Raw genomic sequence first — 17,715 nt, 5'->3', positions numbered from 1 at the left:
CCCTCCCTCCCTCCCTCCCTCCCTCCCTCCCTCCCTCCCTCCCTCCCTCCCTCCCTCCCTCCCTCCCTCCCTCCCTCCCTCCCTCCCTCACCCATCCCTCCTCCCTCCCTCCTCCTCCCTACCCCCCCTCCCTCACCCCTCCCTCCTCCTCCCTCCCCCTTCCTCCCCCTCCTCTCTCCTTTCTCACCCTTCCTCCTCTCTCCCTCCCTCCCTCCCTTCTTCTATCTCTTCACCACATCATCATGTAAATAACCAGGCAAAATCAGGAGCCTATATTCATCCTCTCCTCTCCATCTGAGCTAACCACACAGTTGTGGAAGGAATTGGACATTTAAGACAACTGCACTTCTCATATTTCTCAACTCAGTGACCTTCTCATAGCAACTCTGTTGCATGTATTTATTTTCAAAAGACAGCTCAATATGAAAGCCTAATATATCTAATTTCCCCTTATTCTTTTGCTTCAAACCACAGTAAATAAGCCCATCTCCTCTCCTCTCCCCTCCTCTGTCCCCTACCTATAACAACCCTATACCTCTCTCTGCTGTCAAACTCTCTCTCCTCCTTTAACCCCCCCCCCCTCTCTCTCACTCTCACTCTCTTTCTCTTCTCAGAGTCATTGTATGGGGAGACCACAGAGAAGCCTTTGCTGGATTGCTGTGCCTGTGGAACAGCCAAGTACAGAGTCACCTTCCACGGCAACTGGTCAGAGAAGGTGCACCCCAAAGACTACCCTCGTAAGTACCCCATAACAACTTCCAAATTACCAAGGTACATACCCCATTTAATCCCTGAAAGATAACTTTAGTTAGTCCCCCATTTCACCCCAGGGCTACCCTAGTTGGTGCCTCCATTGCTTCAAAATAACCCCTTTACTAATAAAATTGCCCTACTGCTCAAGTACCCAGCATCACAGTCTTCCAAGGATACTACAACCTCCATGGCCACCCCAGGATACTCTCTCCCCAGGCCCCTGTCTCATTCCTCCCCCAGCTTGGCCCTGGGCCTCGGTCTGAGGTGCTGCACTGTATAACCTTGAGCCTGACTCCCCAGCAGGCAGGCAGGGTGTGAATTGAAATGGGGCTCTCCCCTCCTTCTAAGACACTCCTCTCTCTCACACACACAGCCCAGATCAATATAATGATTAGCATGGAGTCCCACAGTGAGATAAACCTGCAGATCGAGCAACACCCAAATTTATTGGCTTAGGAGAGACAGGAGTGTGTGTGTCTTCCTGTGTGTCTTTCTGTTTTTGTGCATGTCTGTCTCTGTTACATTGTGTGTGTGTGTGTGTGTGTGTGTGTGTGTGTGTGTGTGTGTGTGTGTGTGTGTGTGTGTGTGTGTGTGTGTGTGTGTGTGTGTGTGTGTGTGTGGTGTGTGTGTGTGTGTGTGTGTGTGCATGCGTTTCCACTCTGTGTCTTTGGAAATCCATTATTGGTTTTGTGGTTTTTATAATTGAGTTCTCCTCACCACCACAAAGTCATAGCCAAGGTAACCATCCCTGGTTGTCATACAAACAGGAGATCACCATCTACAACTTCCTCCCCAAGCATCATTAGTATCCGGTAATTATTTGTTAATGTGCCTGTGTTTTTTATATAACAACTGTCAATCAAACACAGATAGAACCATTGCTAAAAGAGGTTTTAGCAACCGTTTTCACACACTATCCACGGTCATGATGGTCTGTGAGTGTCTGCTTCTTCATTGCTAGCAGCAGGAGGGAGAGAGAGAGAAGAAAGAGAGAGGGAGAGAGAGAAGAAGATACAGCACAATGTCACGTCAGGCTGATATTTTTACAAGGCGTCCATTCGTCCTTCAAGCAGAGGAGAGGCACACGTGAAGGGCCGATGCCATACATTCTGATGTTGAAGGTTTCTCTAAAACAGGCTAGCAGGTTTTTTATTCTCCTCGCTCCCGCCATCGTCACATGCACAGCTTTATTTCCCCCTCTGTGTGACTATAGTTAAACAATAAGGTCCGAGGAGGTGTGGTATATGGCTAATAAGCACAACACAATGTGGAGTGCCTGGACACAGCCCTTAACCGTGGTATATTGGCCATATATCACAAACCCCTGAGGTGCCTTATTGCTATTATAAACTGGTTACCAATGTAATTAGAGCAGTAAAAATACATGTTTTGTCATACCCATGGTATACGGTCTGACATAGCATGGATGTCAGCCAATCAGCATTCAGGGCTCAACAACCCAGTTTATAATATGTAATACACCGCTGAGAAGCCGCTGAGAAGCTATTCAACCATTATCTGCCAGCAGGTTTCCTGGTTATCTGAACCCATTCAGACAGACTCAGGAGAGAGACGGGTAGAGAGAGCCCAGCCAAGACAGCCATGACTGGTACTCAGGTGGCTAAGTGTACCAGAGAATTGCACTGTGGTTTGGATGGATCTGATGTTACATCCAGGGATTCACAGCTCAAGTGTCATTTCATGTCTTCAGTGGATATGGGGTCTCAATAGTATTTCTACCAGACTCACACAAAGCTGAAAATGAGCAATATGAGCAATCACGTCGCTCAATTCAGCAAGACTGAGAGAAAGAGAAAGAGATGGAAGGAGTTTTGCAGAGAGTATGAAAATAGGCTGTGGAACATCAGAGTATATGACTGAGATTGGATACAGTTCTGACGGATATAGAGGGATTAACCTTACTGAGTTTGTGGTGACCGCTTCCCCTATTTGTGTGTGTGTGTGTGTGTGTGTGTGTGTGTGTGTGTGTGTGTGTGTACACCCCATCACGCCAGAGGAGTGTTATAAATTGCAAAAGGAAATGAGAAAGGAGGATTTGAGTGGTCAGATAGAGTGCCTAGCTTTGCTGAACAAAGACTTTCCGATAATGTGTGTGAGTTGCTCTGACGAAGAGAGGAGAGAGGGATGAGGAGGTGGGATATGAGTTTATTTTGTAGCAATAAAGAAGATAATTATCCACTCGGAGGTCTTTGACCTTGGGAAGTGAAGAGAGGACAATAGATTGCATCAGCAGACCGAAGTTTGACTTCATAGTTGGAAACTCAGTATGCTATTTCAAGTTTCAAGTTTTTAGTATTTCAATGTCACGTGAACAAGTACAGTGAAAGGCCTTTCTTGCAAGTTCTAAACTCAACAACGTAGTAATCAATAACAATGTAACACTAAAAATAAGATAAGGTAGAACAAAAACACATAAGAAATAAAAAATATGAAATAAGAAGAACACTATATACAGGGTCAGTTCCAGTACCATATTTACAATGTGCAGGGATACTGGAGTGATTTAGGTAGATATGTATATAGATAAGGTGACCAGGCATCAGGATATATGATAAACAGAGTAACAGCAGTGTATATGGTGATTGTATGTGAGTGGGTGTGCGTGTGTGCGTGCGTGCGTGTGTGTAGAGTCAGTATAAATGTATGTGCATATTATGTGTGTGTGAGCAAATGATAAAGTGAGCGTTTGTGTGTGTGTTGGAGTGTCAGTGTGTATGAGTGTGTAGGGAGGGTGCTGTGAGGGTGCATAGAGAGAGTGCAAAAATAAGGGTCAACTCAGAGAGTCCGTGTAGCCATTTAGTTAGCTATTTAGTTAGCTATTTAGTTAGCTATTTAGTTAGCTATTTAGTTAGCTATTTAGCAGGCTTGGGGAAAGATGCTGTTCAGGAACCTGTTGGTGTCAGACTTGATGCACCGCCACTGCTTGCCGTGCGGAAGCAGAAATAACAGTTTATGGCTTGACTGGTAGGAGTCTTTAACAATTTTTCAGGCCTTCCTTTCACACCTCCTAATATAGAGGTCCTGTATGGCAGGGAGCTCGGCCCCAATGATGTACTGGGCTGTAGCGCCATGCGCTCGAGGGTGGTGCTATTGCCATACCAAGCAGTGATGCAGTCAGTCAAGATGCTCTCAATGGCACAGCTGTATACGTTTTGGAGGATTTGAGGGCACATGCAAAACATTTTCAACCTCCTGAGGTGTGTGTGGACCATTTTAAGTTCTTAGTAATGTGGACACCAAGGAACTTGAAGCTCTCAACCCCCAGATGTGATGTTTGCCTACCTTCGCCACCTCAGGTCAGCCCGTCATGAAGTCCAGGATCCACTTGCATGGGGAGGTGTTCAGTCCCAGGGTCCCAAGCTTGGTGATTAACTTGGAGGGGACAATGGTGTTGAATGCTGAGCTGTAGTCAATGAACAGCATTCACACATAGGTATTCCTCTTATCTAGGTGGGTGAGGGCAGTGGGGATTGCAATTGAGATTGCGTTGTCTATTGGTCTGTTGGGGCAGTATGTAATTTGAAGTGGGTCTAGGGTGTCTGGGATGGTGGAGTTAATCTGTGCCATAACCAGTCTCTTAAAGCACCTCATGATTACAAATGTGAGTGCTACAGGGTGGTAGACATTGTGGCTTGAAGCCTTAGAGTTCTTGTGAACAGGAATGATGGTGGTCATCTTAAAACATGTGGGGATTACAGACTGGGACAAGGAGAGGTTGAAAATTACCCTGAATATGCCTGCCAGCTGTTCTTCACATGCTCTTAGAACATGCCATGGAATACCGTCAGGATCCGTAGCCTTGCAGGTGTTGAGCTGATTAAAGACCTTACTCACATTGGCCTCGGGGAGCAATAGTGGTGTCACTCACACCCGGCACAATATTGTTATTGACAAAGCCTGCATAAAATGCATGGAGTTTGTCTGGTAGAGAGGCATTGTTTCGCAGATCATGGTTGGGTCTTCCTTTGTAATCTGTAATGGACTGTAGCCCCTGCCACATGCGGTGGGCATCGGAGGCTGTATAATATGATTCCACCATATTCCTATATTGTCCTTTTGATCGTTTGATTACGCTGCGGAGATCATAGTGGGATTTCTCATCTCTTTGTTCCGGCTCTCAGCTGTAGCCTCAGGGTTGCCTGCGATATGCATTTATATTTATTTAACCTTTATTTAACTAGTTAAGTCAGTTAAGAACACATTCTTATTTACAATGACGGCCTACCCCGGCCAAACTCTAACCCGGACGACGCTGGGCCAATTGTGCACCGCCCTATGGGACTCCCAATCATGGCTGGTTGTGATACAGCCTGGAATCGAACCAGGGTCTGTAGTGACGACTCTAGCACTGAGACGCTGTGCCTTAGAACGCTGCGCCACTCGGGCGCGATAGCCCTGTGTGCTGTAGCCCTGACCTCTTGTTTAGCGCCAACCTCAGTGTTAATCCAGGACTTTTGATTGGGGAAGCATCGAACCTTCAGTGTGGGGACAAAGTCGCAAATGCATTTCCTAATGAAGCTGGTGACGGAGATAGTTAGCTCGTTTATTTTTATCGGCGGAGTCTTGAAACATATTCCAATCAGCGCTAGCAAAGCAGTCCTGTAGCATAGTATCTGATTCTGGTTACCATTTCTCAACGGGTACTTCGTGTTTGAGCTTCTGCTTGTAAACAGGAAGCAGGTGTACGGAGTCGTGATCTGATTTGCCGAATGGCAGATGAGACAGGGCCTTGTATGCTTGCTTGTGGGTAGAATAACAGTGGTCTTGGACTTTATCGCCTCTAGTGGCGAAGGAGACTCGTCTTAATGACACGGAGTTAAAACTGCCGTTAACCAGAAAAGCAGCCTCCGGATATACGTTTTCCTACTTGTTTATAGCCTTGAACAGCTAACCATTGTGTCTCTCTGAACATTGCAATAGACTGTATGGGCCAATTGCAACCATCGAAAGCCACCAGATTATTGCCATCTGATCTCTCGTTAAACCATCAATACACACTAAAGTCACCCACACAACTGATCTCAATTTCAACCCACATTGGCCATCGATTTACAACTCCCTAACGTAGATGTCAAGATTATCAGACTATTTCCCCCTCTGGTTGGTATTGTCATCAGAACAATTTAGTCCTACTTCATGATCAGACTCAGGGCGATTTATCTATTTGACAATAGTTCTGTACAACCAAAATAAAACATTTTGTCGTTTACCACTGCAAATCTACTGTCTTCTGTTTACCGACATGAATGAAAACTAATGTTGATGGTCTAGCCTACAATTCTTGTACTCAAATAAGTATTTTTTTACATTCATCAGCCTTACGGGTTTCCGATGCTACTGGTCAGTATTTCATTGGGGGCAGAAGTAGAGAATCTAGACCAGCTGTCTGGTATCATAATCTCTTGACACGGTAACAAGAGATCAACTGATCTGATGGTTTATCCTTGTGTGTTTTTCATTGCAATTAAGCTTAGTTTAACACGCAGGTGCACGTAATCTCCCTTTCGTTAGTAGTGTTAAAAAAATTCCAGTGGTAACCTTCAGTAGCATGTTAAGTTCTACTTGTTCTTTGCAATCGAGCGTAAATGTCTACAGAGATTTACTGAGAGTAAGGTACTGAGACTCTGATGTAAAAAAAACCTGTAAAATAGTACTATAATTACTGTCACGATTTGACATGTACATTACTTCTATATGAATCATTATCTGTCATTTTCAAAGTGTATAATAAATAGAACATTCCGTAACCTTACATTCATCTTATCTTAATTACATTTGTTCACTTTTTATACACATACCTTTTACCAATATATATTATGCGTTGCAGAATGGGAATAGGTGCAAACCTTTCACTGGCACAAACGTTTGGCCAGCCTGCCTCCTGAATAGTACGAGATTATGACAATTCTGGTGTTGTTTTGTTTCTTAACCTCACCAGGGCGTGCTAACCACTGGTCGGCCATCATCGGAGCGTCCCACTCTAAGAACTACGTGCTGTGGGAGTATGGTGGCTACGCCAGCGAGGGCATCAAGAAGGTGGCCGAGCTGGGATCACCTGTCTCCATGGAGGAAGAGATCAGGCAGAAGGTAAGACTTGGCACGGCCGTATGTACGTACACCTGCTATTAATATTGCAGCACATTTGAGGGTCCAGCAATTGACAAGCCAACACCTTATCCGTTACGCCAAGAGATCTGTATCCCTTGCTGATGTTCTGGGTGTTAGGTTAAGGTCGCTACAATATGTCACTTTTTATCTGACCAAGATGATCGGATCACTCTCCGGTTATGCTTCACTGCATCCTCACATGGAGTCCAGACTAGCATTGTATTCTAAGTGGGGATGCAATGTTGTTCAAACGTGGTTGAAAGTTTGAGAATCCATTATAAACATGTTGGTAGTGCTATTGCTACTGCAGTGGAGGATCTATGAGTCTTTTATGTATGGCAAGGATGGCAAGCCCATAAAAATTATTTAAATCACCATCCCCATTCAAGCCATTGTTCAACTTGCCATGGTTTGAGGGGCTTTTCCCATTCTAGTAATTCTATCTATATGTACTCTCTGGATAATCCAGGTGGCTGTGGTATCACTACAGTAAGTAATGGATTTTACATATCTCAGTGGGCGTTCTGATCGATCCGTGAGCTACAAAGTACTTTAATTAATTACATACAGTAAGTCTCTCAACCTGCCCCTTTATGTGGTTTTATACATGGTGGACACTTGAGTTATCTACGTCCTCTGGATATTCAAAGTAGATAGTGCCTACTTGGTATTTACAGTATAAAGCCATGGAATTGGAACATGGAATCTTTTCCAAAGTGTGTTGAAGTATTCAATACTTTTTGCATAATGATTTCCACAAGCCATGACCTAAATAAGACACAAACATCTGTACTATAAGTATCGATGCAAATGATGGTTAATGGTCTGCTTAATGGCATGTGTCCCTTTCAACTGGGTATGACCTCAAATCCTATGAAGTTCACATTCATGCAAGGTTAATTGGTCATGTTGGTAGGTACGAGAGCACCTCTCTTGTTCAATAAATATTAAATAAGAAATATTGTTTAGCAGTTTTACCTCTAGTAAAAATCTTCCTCTGTTTCAGTTTCTCACCATATTTCAATGCCTGTGCATGTCTTTCACACTCTCTCCCACTCCCTCTGTTACTTGTCAGTTTTCCATCTCTCTCTCCCACTCTCTTCTCCCTCTCCTTCTCCTCTTTCTGTACAATCTCTCTCTCTCTCTCTCTCTCGCTCTCTCTCTGTGTCATTCTTTAAATAGCCTGTGCTAGTGTGTAGCAGATGGGCCCATAGAGTGTATTATTGTAGGGTAATATTGAAGACCTGGAGTCACGGCACATAATGAGAGCACACTGTGAGAGCTGGGCTCTGTGCGTCATCACCGCCACCTATCCACAAGGCTGTATTATCCACAATACTGTCTGCTATGGTATCTGAATTAGTCCTCCTGGACCTTCTCCAAACGATTAGAGCAAATATAGGATTTATGGAGAGACGGCCGCAAAGCAAGGTTGGCGTCAGTTTTAACCCTACAGTGCAGAGTAGTTACAGTATTGTTGAGTGATAAGAGAATTTATGACATACAAATGGTTGATAGTTCTTTTCACCTACCTGTGTCAGCTATTACAGTAGGCTTACATTGATATTCTAGGTAGCTCTCCGTAGCATATTCTCCCAGTGGTGGATGGTAAACGATCCAATCCCCCCACCAACTGAACAGAACTCAATTTAAACCAGGTAGAAAGCAACAGGATCAGACCATTACCTTCTCCTGGGGGAGATGTGAAAATCTTACATATGGAATATTGCACAGTACTCTACATGGCAGAGGAGAGAGAGAGACAATTTCTGTAGCCTGTGGTTTTCAGTGGAGATTGCTGGGGAAAGTACACGCGATTGGCTGTCTCCAGATCCCATGGTGATAATGGCTGCCACTTAAGCCTTGTTCACACTGCAGGCCTTAATGCAACGCTTTAAGACATGCGCTTACCAGCTGGCAAGTGTCTTCACTGACATTTTCAACCTCTCCCTGACTCAGTCTGTAATATCTATGTTTAAAGCAGACCACCATAGTCCATGTCCCCAAAAATGCAAAGTTAACATGTCTGTAATACCTATGTTTAAAGTAGACCACCATAGTTCCTGTGTCCAAGAATGTCAAGGTAACCTGTCTAAATGACTTTAGCATTCACATCTGTAGCCATGAAGTTCTTTGAAAGGCTCACATCAACACAATCTTCCCAGACCCACTATAATTAGCATACCGCCCCAAAAGATCCACAGATGGCGCAATCTCTATTGCACTCCACACTGCCCGCTCTCACCTGGACAACACCTACGTGAGAATGCTGTTCATTGACTACAGCTCAGCATCCCGGAGTCGCCTTCCCACTGTTGATGTTGAGACTGGTGTTTTGCGGGTACTATTTAAATGAAGCCACCGTTTGAGGACTTGTGAGGCGTCTGTTTCTCAAACTAGACACTCTAATGTACGTGTCCTCTTGCTCAGTTGTGCACCAGGGCCTCCACTCCTCTTTCTATTCTGGTTAGGGCCAGTGTGCGCTGTTCTGTGAAGGGAGTCGTACACAGCATTGTACGAGATCTTCAGTTTCTTGGCAATTTCTCACATGGAATAGCCTTCATTTCTCAGAACAAGAATAGACTGAGTTTTCTGAGTTTCAGAAGAAATGTCTTTGTTTCTGGCCATCTTGAGCCTGTAATTGAACCCACAAATGCTGATGCTCCAGATACTCAACTAGTCTGAAGAAGGCCAGTTTTATTGCTTCTTTAATTAGCACAACAGTTTTCAGCTGTGCTAACATAATTGCAAAAGGGATTTCTAATGATCACTTAGCCTTATAAAATGATAAACTTGGATTAGCGAACACAACGTGCCATTGGAACACAGGAGTGATGGTTGCTGATAATGGGCCTCTGTACGCCTATGTAGATATTCCATTTAAAAAATCAGGCGTTTCCAGCTACAATAGCCATTTACAAAATTAATTTAACAATGTATACACTGTATTTCTGATCAATTTTAAGTTATTTTATTGGACAAAAAATGAGCTCTTCTTTCAAAAACAAGAACATTTCTAAGTGATCCCAAACTTTTGAACGGTAGTGTACACACACACACACACACACACACACACACACACACACACACACACACACACACACACACACACACACACACACACACACACACACACACACACACACACACACACACACACACACACAGATAGACAAACGTCTACATTCTTTCACACTCTTCACATACTGTACGCTGCTGCTAGTCACTTTTACCCCTGCGTGCATACATGTACTTTACATATTACCTCAATTACCTCAACTAACCCGTACTCCTGCACATTGACTCAGTACTGGTACTCCTTGTATATAGCCTCATTATGGTTATTTTATTGTCCTACTACACTGAAGAAAACAAAAACATGCAGCAATATCAATGATTTTACTGATTTATAGTTTTTTTTTATAGTGTGTGTGTGTGTGTGTGTGTGTGTGTGTGTGTGTGTGTGTGTGTGTGTGTGTGTGTGTGTGTGTGTGTGTGTGTGTGTGTGTGTGTGTGTATGCGCTGTGGAGGAGATGAGCCTGTAGTCACACACAACCTCTCGTTATCTCAGAGGGTGTACAGGGCACTAGCTGGTGCAGTATATACAGTATATGCTGTGTTAAGTAGGAGTTGACGGCTCCATTGCCCCGGGCTGCTTTGCTATCGCCTGCATTCACTGTGTTCACCCTTTTAATATTTCTCAGAGAACACACACAGTCTCTCCTTGTCCTTGAGGAAAAGTTAGCCTCTGGGGTGAAGGAGCCGCTCTGTTTTTGAGCAGCGGAGCAAGAAAGCACTCTTTGGTATAAATGCTGACACAAACAAAAAGGCGCTTTGCTTTGTGACAGGTGTGGTGTCGGGGCTAGCAACGTAGCAATGAAGGCAGTTATAAATTGATATTCATAGAAAGCAGAAATTTATATTCATAGGCAGGCTCGACGCGAGCCAAGGGGTGCACTGATCTCAATGTTCATACAAAGTTTCATTTGCCAAGCCAAGCAGGCGTTGAGTATGCACGCTCACATACTGTACACACACAAAACCCATTCACAAACACACACGCACATGGATGCACGCATGCACACACACACACACACACACACACACACACACGCTTTATTTTTTTATCCGAGTTTGTCTTCCTTTTACTGCCGGGACCAAGATGTACTGTGCCATCTGCCTAGCTGTGTCTCCCCGTTGGGTTCCTTTTGATTTACGGCGTGTGTTCTTTACCCACGCTGCCTCTATCCTGGGGACTGAACAACAACTTTCCAGTCTTCATACAAAAGTGAAACCCATATCGATTGGCCCTTTCTCTGTATGAAACCAATTGGAAACACTCCACACTTGACACTCAACAAAACAACTCTGTATCCTTACAAAAGGGAACCACGTATCGATTGGCCTTCTCTCTGTATGAACCAATAGGAAACTCGTATCAGTCATACATCGTGCATTACATACACAGAATGTTCTTTGTGTTTTCACTTCATTACAGCGTCTGTGTTGAAAAGAGGGGTGAAGATACATGCATGATGGATTCAGTTTGTCCATCCCACACAGCCTGCATGTTTTCAAAGCGAGCCAGCCGTATGCTTCTGCCTGCCGCACTCGTTACAATCTCTCCCATGTGACTCGCTGGTAATGAAAATATGATTGCATGTAAGAGCCCTCACCCACATTCTCTCAGTACTCCTGCTCTGCTTGAGTCAGACATGACACAGGGTTTGAGTCAGACATGACATAGGACCACTTAATCACATTTAAATGATATGTTAGAAAAATTCCAAGGGTCACCATTGTTGCTCTAATAAGAATGATTGTATTTTTGTGGACGGATGAAGGTGGGAAAGGGTAATGTGTGAGGAGGTTTGTTGAATAGATGTCTTGACAGACCACAGACCCAGAATACACCTGTAATGGTGTGTGTGTGCGCGCGTGTTTGTGTGTGTGTGTGTGTGTGTGTGTGTGTGTGTGCGCTTGCCTGTGTGCATCTGTCCACATGATCTGTTCCTGCTTGTGTTCTTAATGTACCGAATGAGAACATTTCCTTCCTCTTTAGTTCCCACGCCATATGTGACTTTACGTTTCATTAGCCAAATGCAAATCTGATTTACAGGAAACTTGGTATGATGTAGTGTAACTGAAGGCATTGCTGCCCTCTCCCCCCTCCACACACACATACACTGAGGTGATTTGTGTATGCGGTCAGCCATTACAAAGGCACTAATGACAGTCTGATAAAAATACTCTCCCTCCACAGGTGAGTGGTGGAAACGTGGCGAAGGGACTATGATTTCTCTCGAACGCATTGTGAAATCTGCCATTTCCTCGAACAGTATGGGTGCGTTTTGTTACTGCACAGTAGCTTACAGATGCCCACAGACTGCAGAACTATGTGAAACCACAGAGCAGACAGCTACAGATGCCACAGGCTGGACCAATGAGGGATGGCACAACATGAGTTGGAGGAGATAGAGGAGATGTTCTGGTACTGTTCTGGTAAAGTTTTCTAGGAGTATGATTGGCCTGGGAAAATTAGTAAGTCACAGATCCTACTAATGTGGCCCTATTCTCTTCAGCTGTTCATCATGCTAGAGTATCAATCAGCCTGCATAATTATAACTGAATTGGAGCCTCAATTAAAGAGACTAGCTACCACCTGCGTGTGGGAGAGGATCAGGATATTTGAGCTGGAAGACATACAGGTGAGAGCAAGTGAGTGGGAGAAAGCAGGTCAGTTTGAGACAGCAGGTCAGTTGGAGAGAGCAGGTCAGTTTGAGACAGCAGGTCAGTTTGAGAGAGCATGTGAGTGGGAGAGGAAGTTCATTTTTTTAAGTATTATCTTTAATAGGAGATTATACTCACAAGCTTCTACTCTCCCTGCCATGAAATATATTAGGTGTGTGTGTGTGTCTGTTTTTGTGTGTTTGTGTGTGTGTGTGTGTGTCTGTTTGTGTGTGTTTCTGTGTGTGTGTGCGTACGCAGTGTTTTTCGTAAGTACATGGAGTAGCCAGCCAAACAGAAACATTTGCCAGTCAGGGAGTTCCAGCATGCAGAAAACAATGCAGAATGAGCTCTGTTTTGGTGTCCACGGGTACATTCTAATGCTTTAATTCCATCCATAATATACTGCTAAATTATTGAATACTTTAACAACTTTACCGCCCAGATTCGTAAAATGAGTCGTGGGATTGCAATTACATGACTATGCACTTAAAGTTACTGAAGGATGAATTCAGTTGCTAGTTGTTTTGGATATTGTCTAGGCCCATATGATCAGAACTATTTTCTAAGCAAGATAACCTTTTATAACATTAAACTTGGCTTCTCTTCAGAGTCACTTCATGATTTTCATGTTTACAGTTTTACTGCAAGATATGCATTGCCACAATGATGTTTGTTCTTCAAATTATGTATTTTATTCTCTCTGTTGCTGTGGAAAATTAGGGTAAGGAAACCAATGTATAAAAAGTAACAGAATACAATAACGAGGTTATATACAGGGGGTACCGGTACTGAGACAATGTGCGGGGGTACAGGTTAATCAAGATCATTTGTACATGTAGGTAAAGGTAAAGTGACTATGCATAGATAATAAACCGATGCATCAATCACTGTGGGAGGGATTGTCAGGGAAGATGGCAGCATTTTTGTGTCACAGAGTTGGTGGGGTTTCAGACCTGTCAATCTATCTATGTGTGTGGGACTTTGAGGGAAGGCAGTAGATTAGTAATCGAGTCATAAAAACAAGTCTAGTCCACCTTTTCAATTTAATTTATTGTAGCAAAAACTAAATCTACTATTTCAATTTAGTTTATTGTGGCAAAAACATGAGAAAAAAAGTTGTGTTCTGTCAAGTAAACATGGATTCCCTGTTGAGAAGCAATATAGAATAAAAATGTTTTTCAAAATGCTACAGTTTTCAGGAGGAGAACCCCAGACCCCGGCCAGATTGTGCACCCCCACTTTTATACAAATGTCACGGGCATCGTAAGAAGTTGACCAAGGTGCAACGTGGTGAGCGTACATATTCCTTTTATTTAAGATAAATGTTGCCAACAAAACAAGAAAACGACCGTGAAGCTTAACAGGGCATTGATGCTTCTAATAAAGTTAACTACCCACACTGAAAAGAGTGAAAAAGGGCTACCTAAGTATGATTCCCAATCAGAGACAACGATAGTCAGCTGTCCCTGATTGAGAACCATACATAGAAAACATAGAAATAAAGAAACATAGAAAACAAAACATAGAATGCCCACCCCAAATCACACCCTGACCTAACCAAATAGAGAAATAAAACGGCTCTCTAAGGTCAGGGCGTGACAGTACCGTTGCGTGCCCCAGACTGGGGACCCTCGTAGCGGGCCCCGGACTGGGCACCCTCGCTGCGGGCCCCGGACTGGGCACCCTCGCTGCGGGCCCCGGACTGGGCACCCTCGTTGGAGGCTTCGTGCCATGACTCCTCACTGAAGGCTTCGTGCCATGGATCATCACTGAAGGCTTCGTGCCATGGATCATCACTGGAGGCTTCGTGCCATGTATCATCACTGGAGGCTTCGTGCCATGGATCATCACTGGAGGCTTCTTGCCATGGATCATCACTGGAGGCTTCGTGCTATGGATCATCACTGGAGGCTTCGTGACATGGATCATCACTGGAGGCTTCTTGCCATGGATCATCACTGGAGGCATCTTGCCATGGATCATCACTGGAGGCATCTTGCCATGGATCATCACTGGAGGCTTCGTGCCATGGATCATCACTGGACTGGAGAGACACACGAGGCCTGTCTCTGGGATCAGGCACAGGACTCACCAGGCTGGGAAGACATACAGGAGGCCTGGTTCTGGGAGCAGGCACAGGATACACTGGGCCGTGGAGGCGCACTGGAGGTCTCGAGCATAGAGCCTGCACAACCCGTCCTGTCTGGATGGTTACTTTGACCCCGGCACGTGTGGGGTGCAGGCACAGGACGCACTGGGCTGTGCAGACGCACCGGAGACACAGTGCGCTGAGCCGGCGCAGGATATCCTGGGCCGTAGAGACGTACTGGCGGCCAGATGCGCTGAGCCGGCACCCTCCGACCTGGCTGGATGCCCACTCTAGCCCGGCCGATTCGGGGAGCTGGAAGGTAGCGCACCGGGTTGTGAACGCGCACTAGAGACCAGTACGACGCTCGCCCCAGTAAGCACGGGGAGTTGGCTCAGGTCTATAACCTGACTCCGCCAATCTCCCCGTGTGCCCCCTCCCAAATGTTTTGGGGGGCTGCCTCTCGGGCTTCCTTGCTAGCCGTGTTCCCTCGTAACGATGGGCCCCTTTACCAGCTGCCTTCGCCTTCCTGGCTGCTTCCACCTGTTCCCATGGAAGGCGATCCCTTCCGGCCAGGATCTCCTCCCATGTCCAGGGTCCATTGCCGTCCAGGATGTCATCCCATGTCCAGTCCTCCTTTTTACCACGCTCTTTGGTCCTTTTGTGGTGGGTAGTTCTGTCACGGGCGTCGTAAGAAGTTGACCAAGGTGCAGCGTTGTTAGCGTACATATTCCTTTTATTTAAGATAAATGTCGCCAAGAAAACGACCATGAAGCTTAACCTCTAGCGACGAGCAATCCCGTATCCGGAAGCGTAATCATAGCCTCAAGCTCATTACCATAACGCAACGTTTCCTATTCATGAAAATCGCAAATGAAATGAAATAAATATATTGAAACACAAGCTTAGCCTTTTGTTGACAACACTGTCATCATGTCAGATTTTCAAAATATGCTTTTCAACCAAAGCTACACAAGCATTTGTGTAAGAGTATTGATAGCCTAGCATAGCATTAAGCATGGCATTCAGCAGGCAACATTTTCACAAAAACAAGCAAAGCATTCAAATAAAATTATTTACCTTTGAAGAACTTCAGATGTTTTCAATGACGAGACTCTTAGTTAGATAGCAAATGTTCATTTTTTCCAAAAATATTATTTGTGTAGACGAAATAGCTCCATTTTGTTCATCACGTTTGGCTAAGAAAAATACCGGAAAATGCAGTCACTTACAACGGCAAACTTTTTTCCAAATTAGCTCCATAATATCGACAGAAACATGGCAAACGTTGTTCAGAATCAATCCTCAAGGTGTTTTTCACATATCTATTCGATAATCTATCAGTGGTGGCAGCTGGCTTCTCATCAGAAACAAACTGAAAAATACTGCAGCTGGAGATTACGCAATAATTGCAACGGAGGACACCAAGCGACCACCTGGTAGATGTAGTCTCTTATGGTCAATCTTCCAATGATATGCCTACAAATACGTCACAATGCTGTAGACACCTTGGGGAAAACGTGGAAAACGTAAGCTGACTCCTAGCTCCTTCACAGCCATATAAGGAGTCATTGTCATGAGGCGGTTTCAAAAAATGCGGCACTTCCTGATTGGATTTTTATCTGGGTTTCGCCTGTAACATCAGTTCTGTGGCACTCACAGACAATATCTTTGCAGTTTTGGAAACGTCAGAGTGTTTTCTTTCCAAAGCTGTCAATTATATGCATAGTCGAGCATCTTTTCGTGACAAAATATCTTGTTTAAAACGGGAATGTTTTTCATCCAAAAATTAAAAGAGCGCCCCCTATATCGAAGAAGTTAACAGGGCAATGATGCCTCTAACAAAGTTAACTACCCACACTGAAAGGAGGGAAAAAGGGCTTCCTAAGTATGATTCCCAATCAGAGACAACGATAGACAGCTGTCCCTGATTGAGAACCATACCCGGCCAAAACATAGAAATAAAGAAACATAGAAAACAAAACATAGAATGGCCACCCCACATCACACCCTGACCTAACCAAATAGAGAAATTAAATGGCTCTCTAAGGTCAGGGCGTGACAACAAAGTCAGGCGACCATGAATAGACCTACAGATATGATTGAAGAATGAAGCAGGTGTTAAACATGGGCTTTGGTACACAGAAAGCAGCAGTTGACTACTCCATTGTCAACACTAATCAAATCAGTGGTTCTATATCGATATCCTTAATATTACCATGTAGCCTAAGTATCATGACATTAGATTTTATAACCTTCAATTAGTTTTATTTTATCATATTTTGGACCAGAATGAGGCTTTTTCTCCACTACCTATTGTTCCTGCAGTGAGGATTCAGCATCTTCATTGAATATTTTCATAATTTATCTGCAGAAGTAGTCTACCAGTATGCTAATTAGGGAGCCAAATGAACTGCTCTCACCGATGCGATTCTACTAAGCTGACATATGGAATTGTTTTAATATGGTCATACCATGGATCATTTAGCGATTTAATTTTGAATTTTAGGACCCCTTTATGTATATTAAAACATGCATTTGGCCTTTACTATTATAGCCCATTAAAACACATTGAATAACACATTCATAAATGGCAAAAAAGACAGTTACAAAATGTATCTTAAGGAATAATGTTTTGAAGTGTATGTCCTATATTTAACTATCTTTTTTGATGGGCACAAAACTACTTCCATACTTCCCAAAAATGTTTTCAGAATCTTCAGATGAGCCCCGTGACACTTGTGGGGGTCATAGAACAAAATGGAGAACATCATAGTGGGGTCATATTAGTTTGTAGCCCAGACAGTTTTGACGCTACAGCCGTTTTTGCGAGAATTCACATTTTTGGGATGTCTTTGCCACTTTCCAGCTCAGATGCGGAAGGCGTCAATCAACTCTAGGGGTTTTTAATGTCATAATAGACTCTGAAAGCTTTACTCTCTGTGAAGCAAAAGTACAGGCGAGTGTGTACATCAATTAGCCTGCTTAATTATAACTGCGAGACTAAATAAATTGGA

The 17,715-nt window shown here is 44.0% G+C and overlaps 1 protein-coding gene across 2 annotated transcripts in view; it reads left to right on the top strand.

The window, feature by feature from the left end:
• LOC139411534 (spondin-1-like) overlaps nucleotides 1-17,715 on the top strand; it is a 124,344-nt gene that overhangs the window by 21,837 nt on the left and 84,792 nt on the right. For both annotated transcript variants that reach the window (XM_071158008.1, XM_071158006.1), the window contains exons 5-6: nucleotides 615-737; nucleotides 6,713-6,861. In XM_071158008.1, the coding sequence (XP_071014109.1) occupies nucleotides 615-737; nucleotides 6,713-6,861 (272 nt within the window). The remainder of the gene's footprint in view (nucleotides 1-614; nucleotides 738-6,712; nucleotides 6,862-17,715) is intronic.

The sequence above is a fragment of the Oncorhynchus clarkii genome, chromosome 6 (genome assembly GCF_045791955.1).
Source record: "Oncorhynchus clarkii lewisi isolate Uvic-CL-2024 chromosome 6, UVic_Ocla_1.0, whole genome shotgun sequence".
Taxonomy (NCBI): Eukaryota; Metazoa; Chordata; class Actinopteri; order Salmoniformes; family Salmonidae; genus Oncorhynchus; species Oncorhynchus clarkii.
Note: the sequence above shows the minus strand (reverse complement) of the source record. Positions and strands in the feature narration are given on the sequence as shown.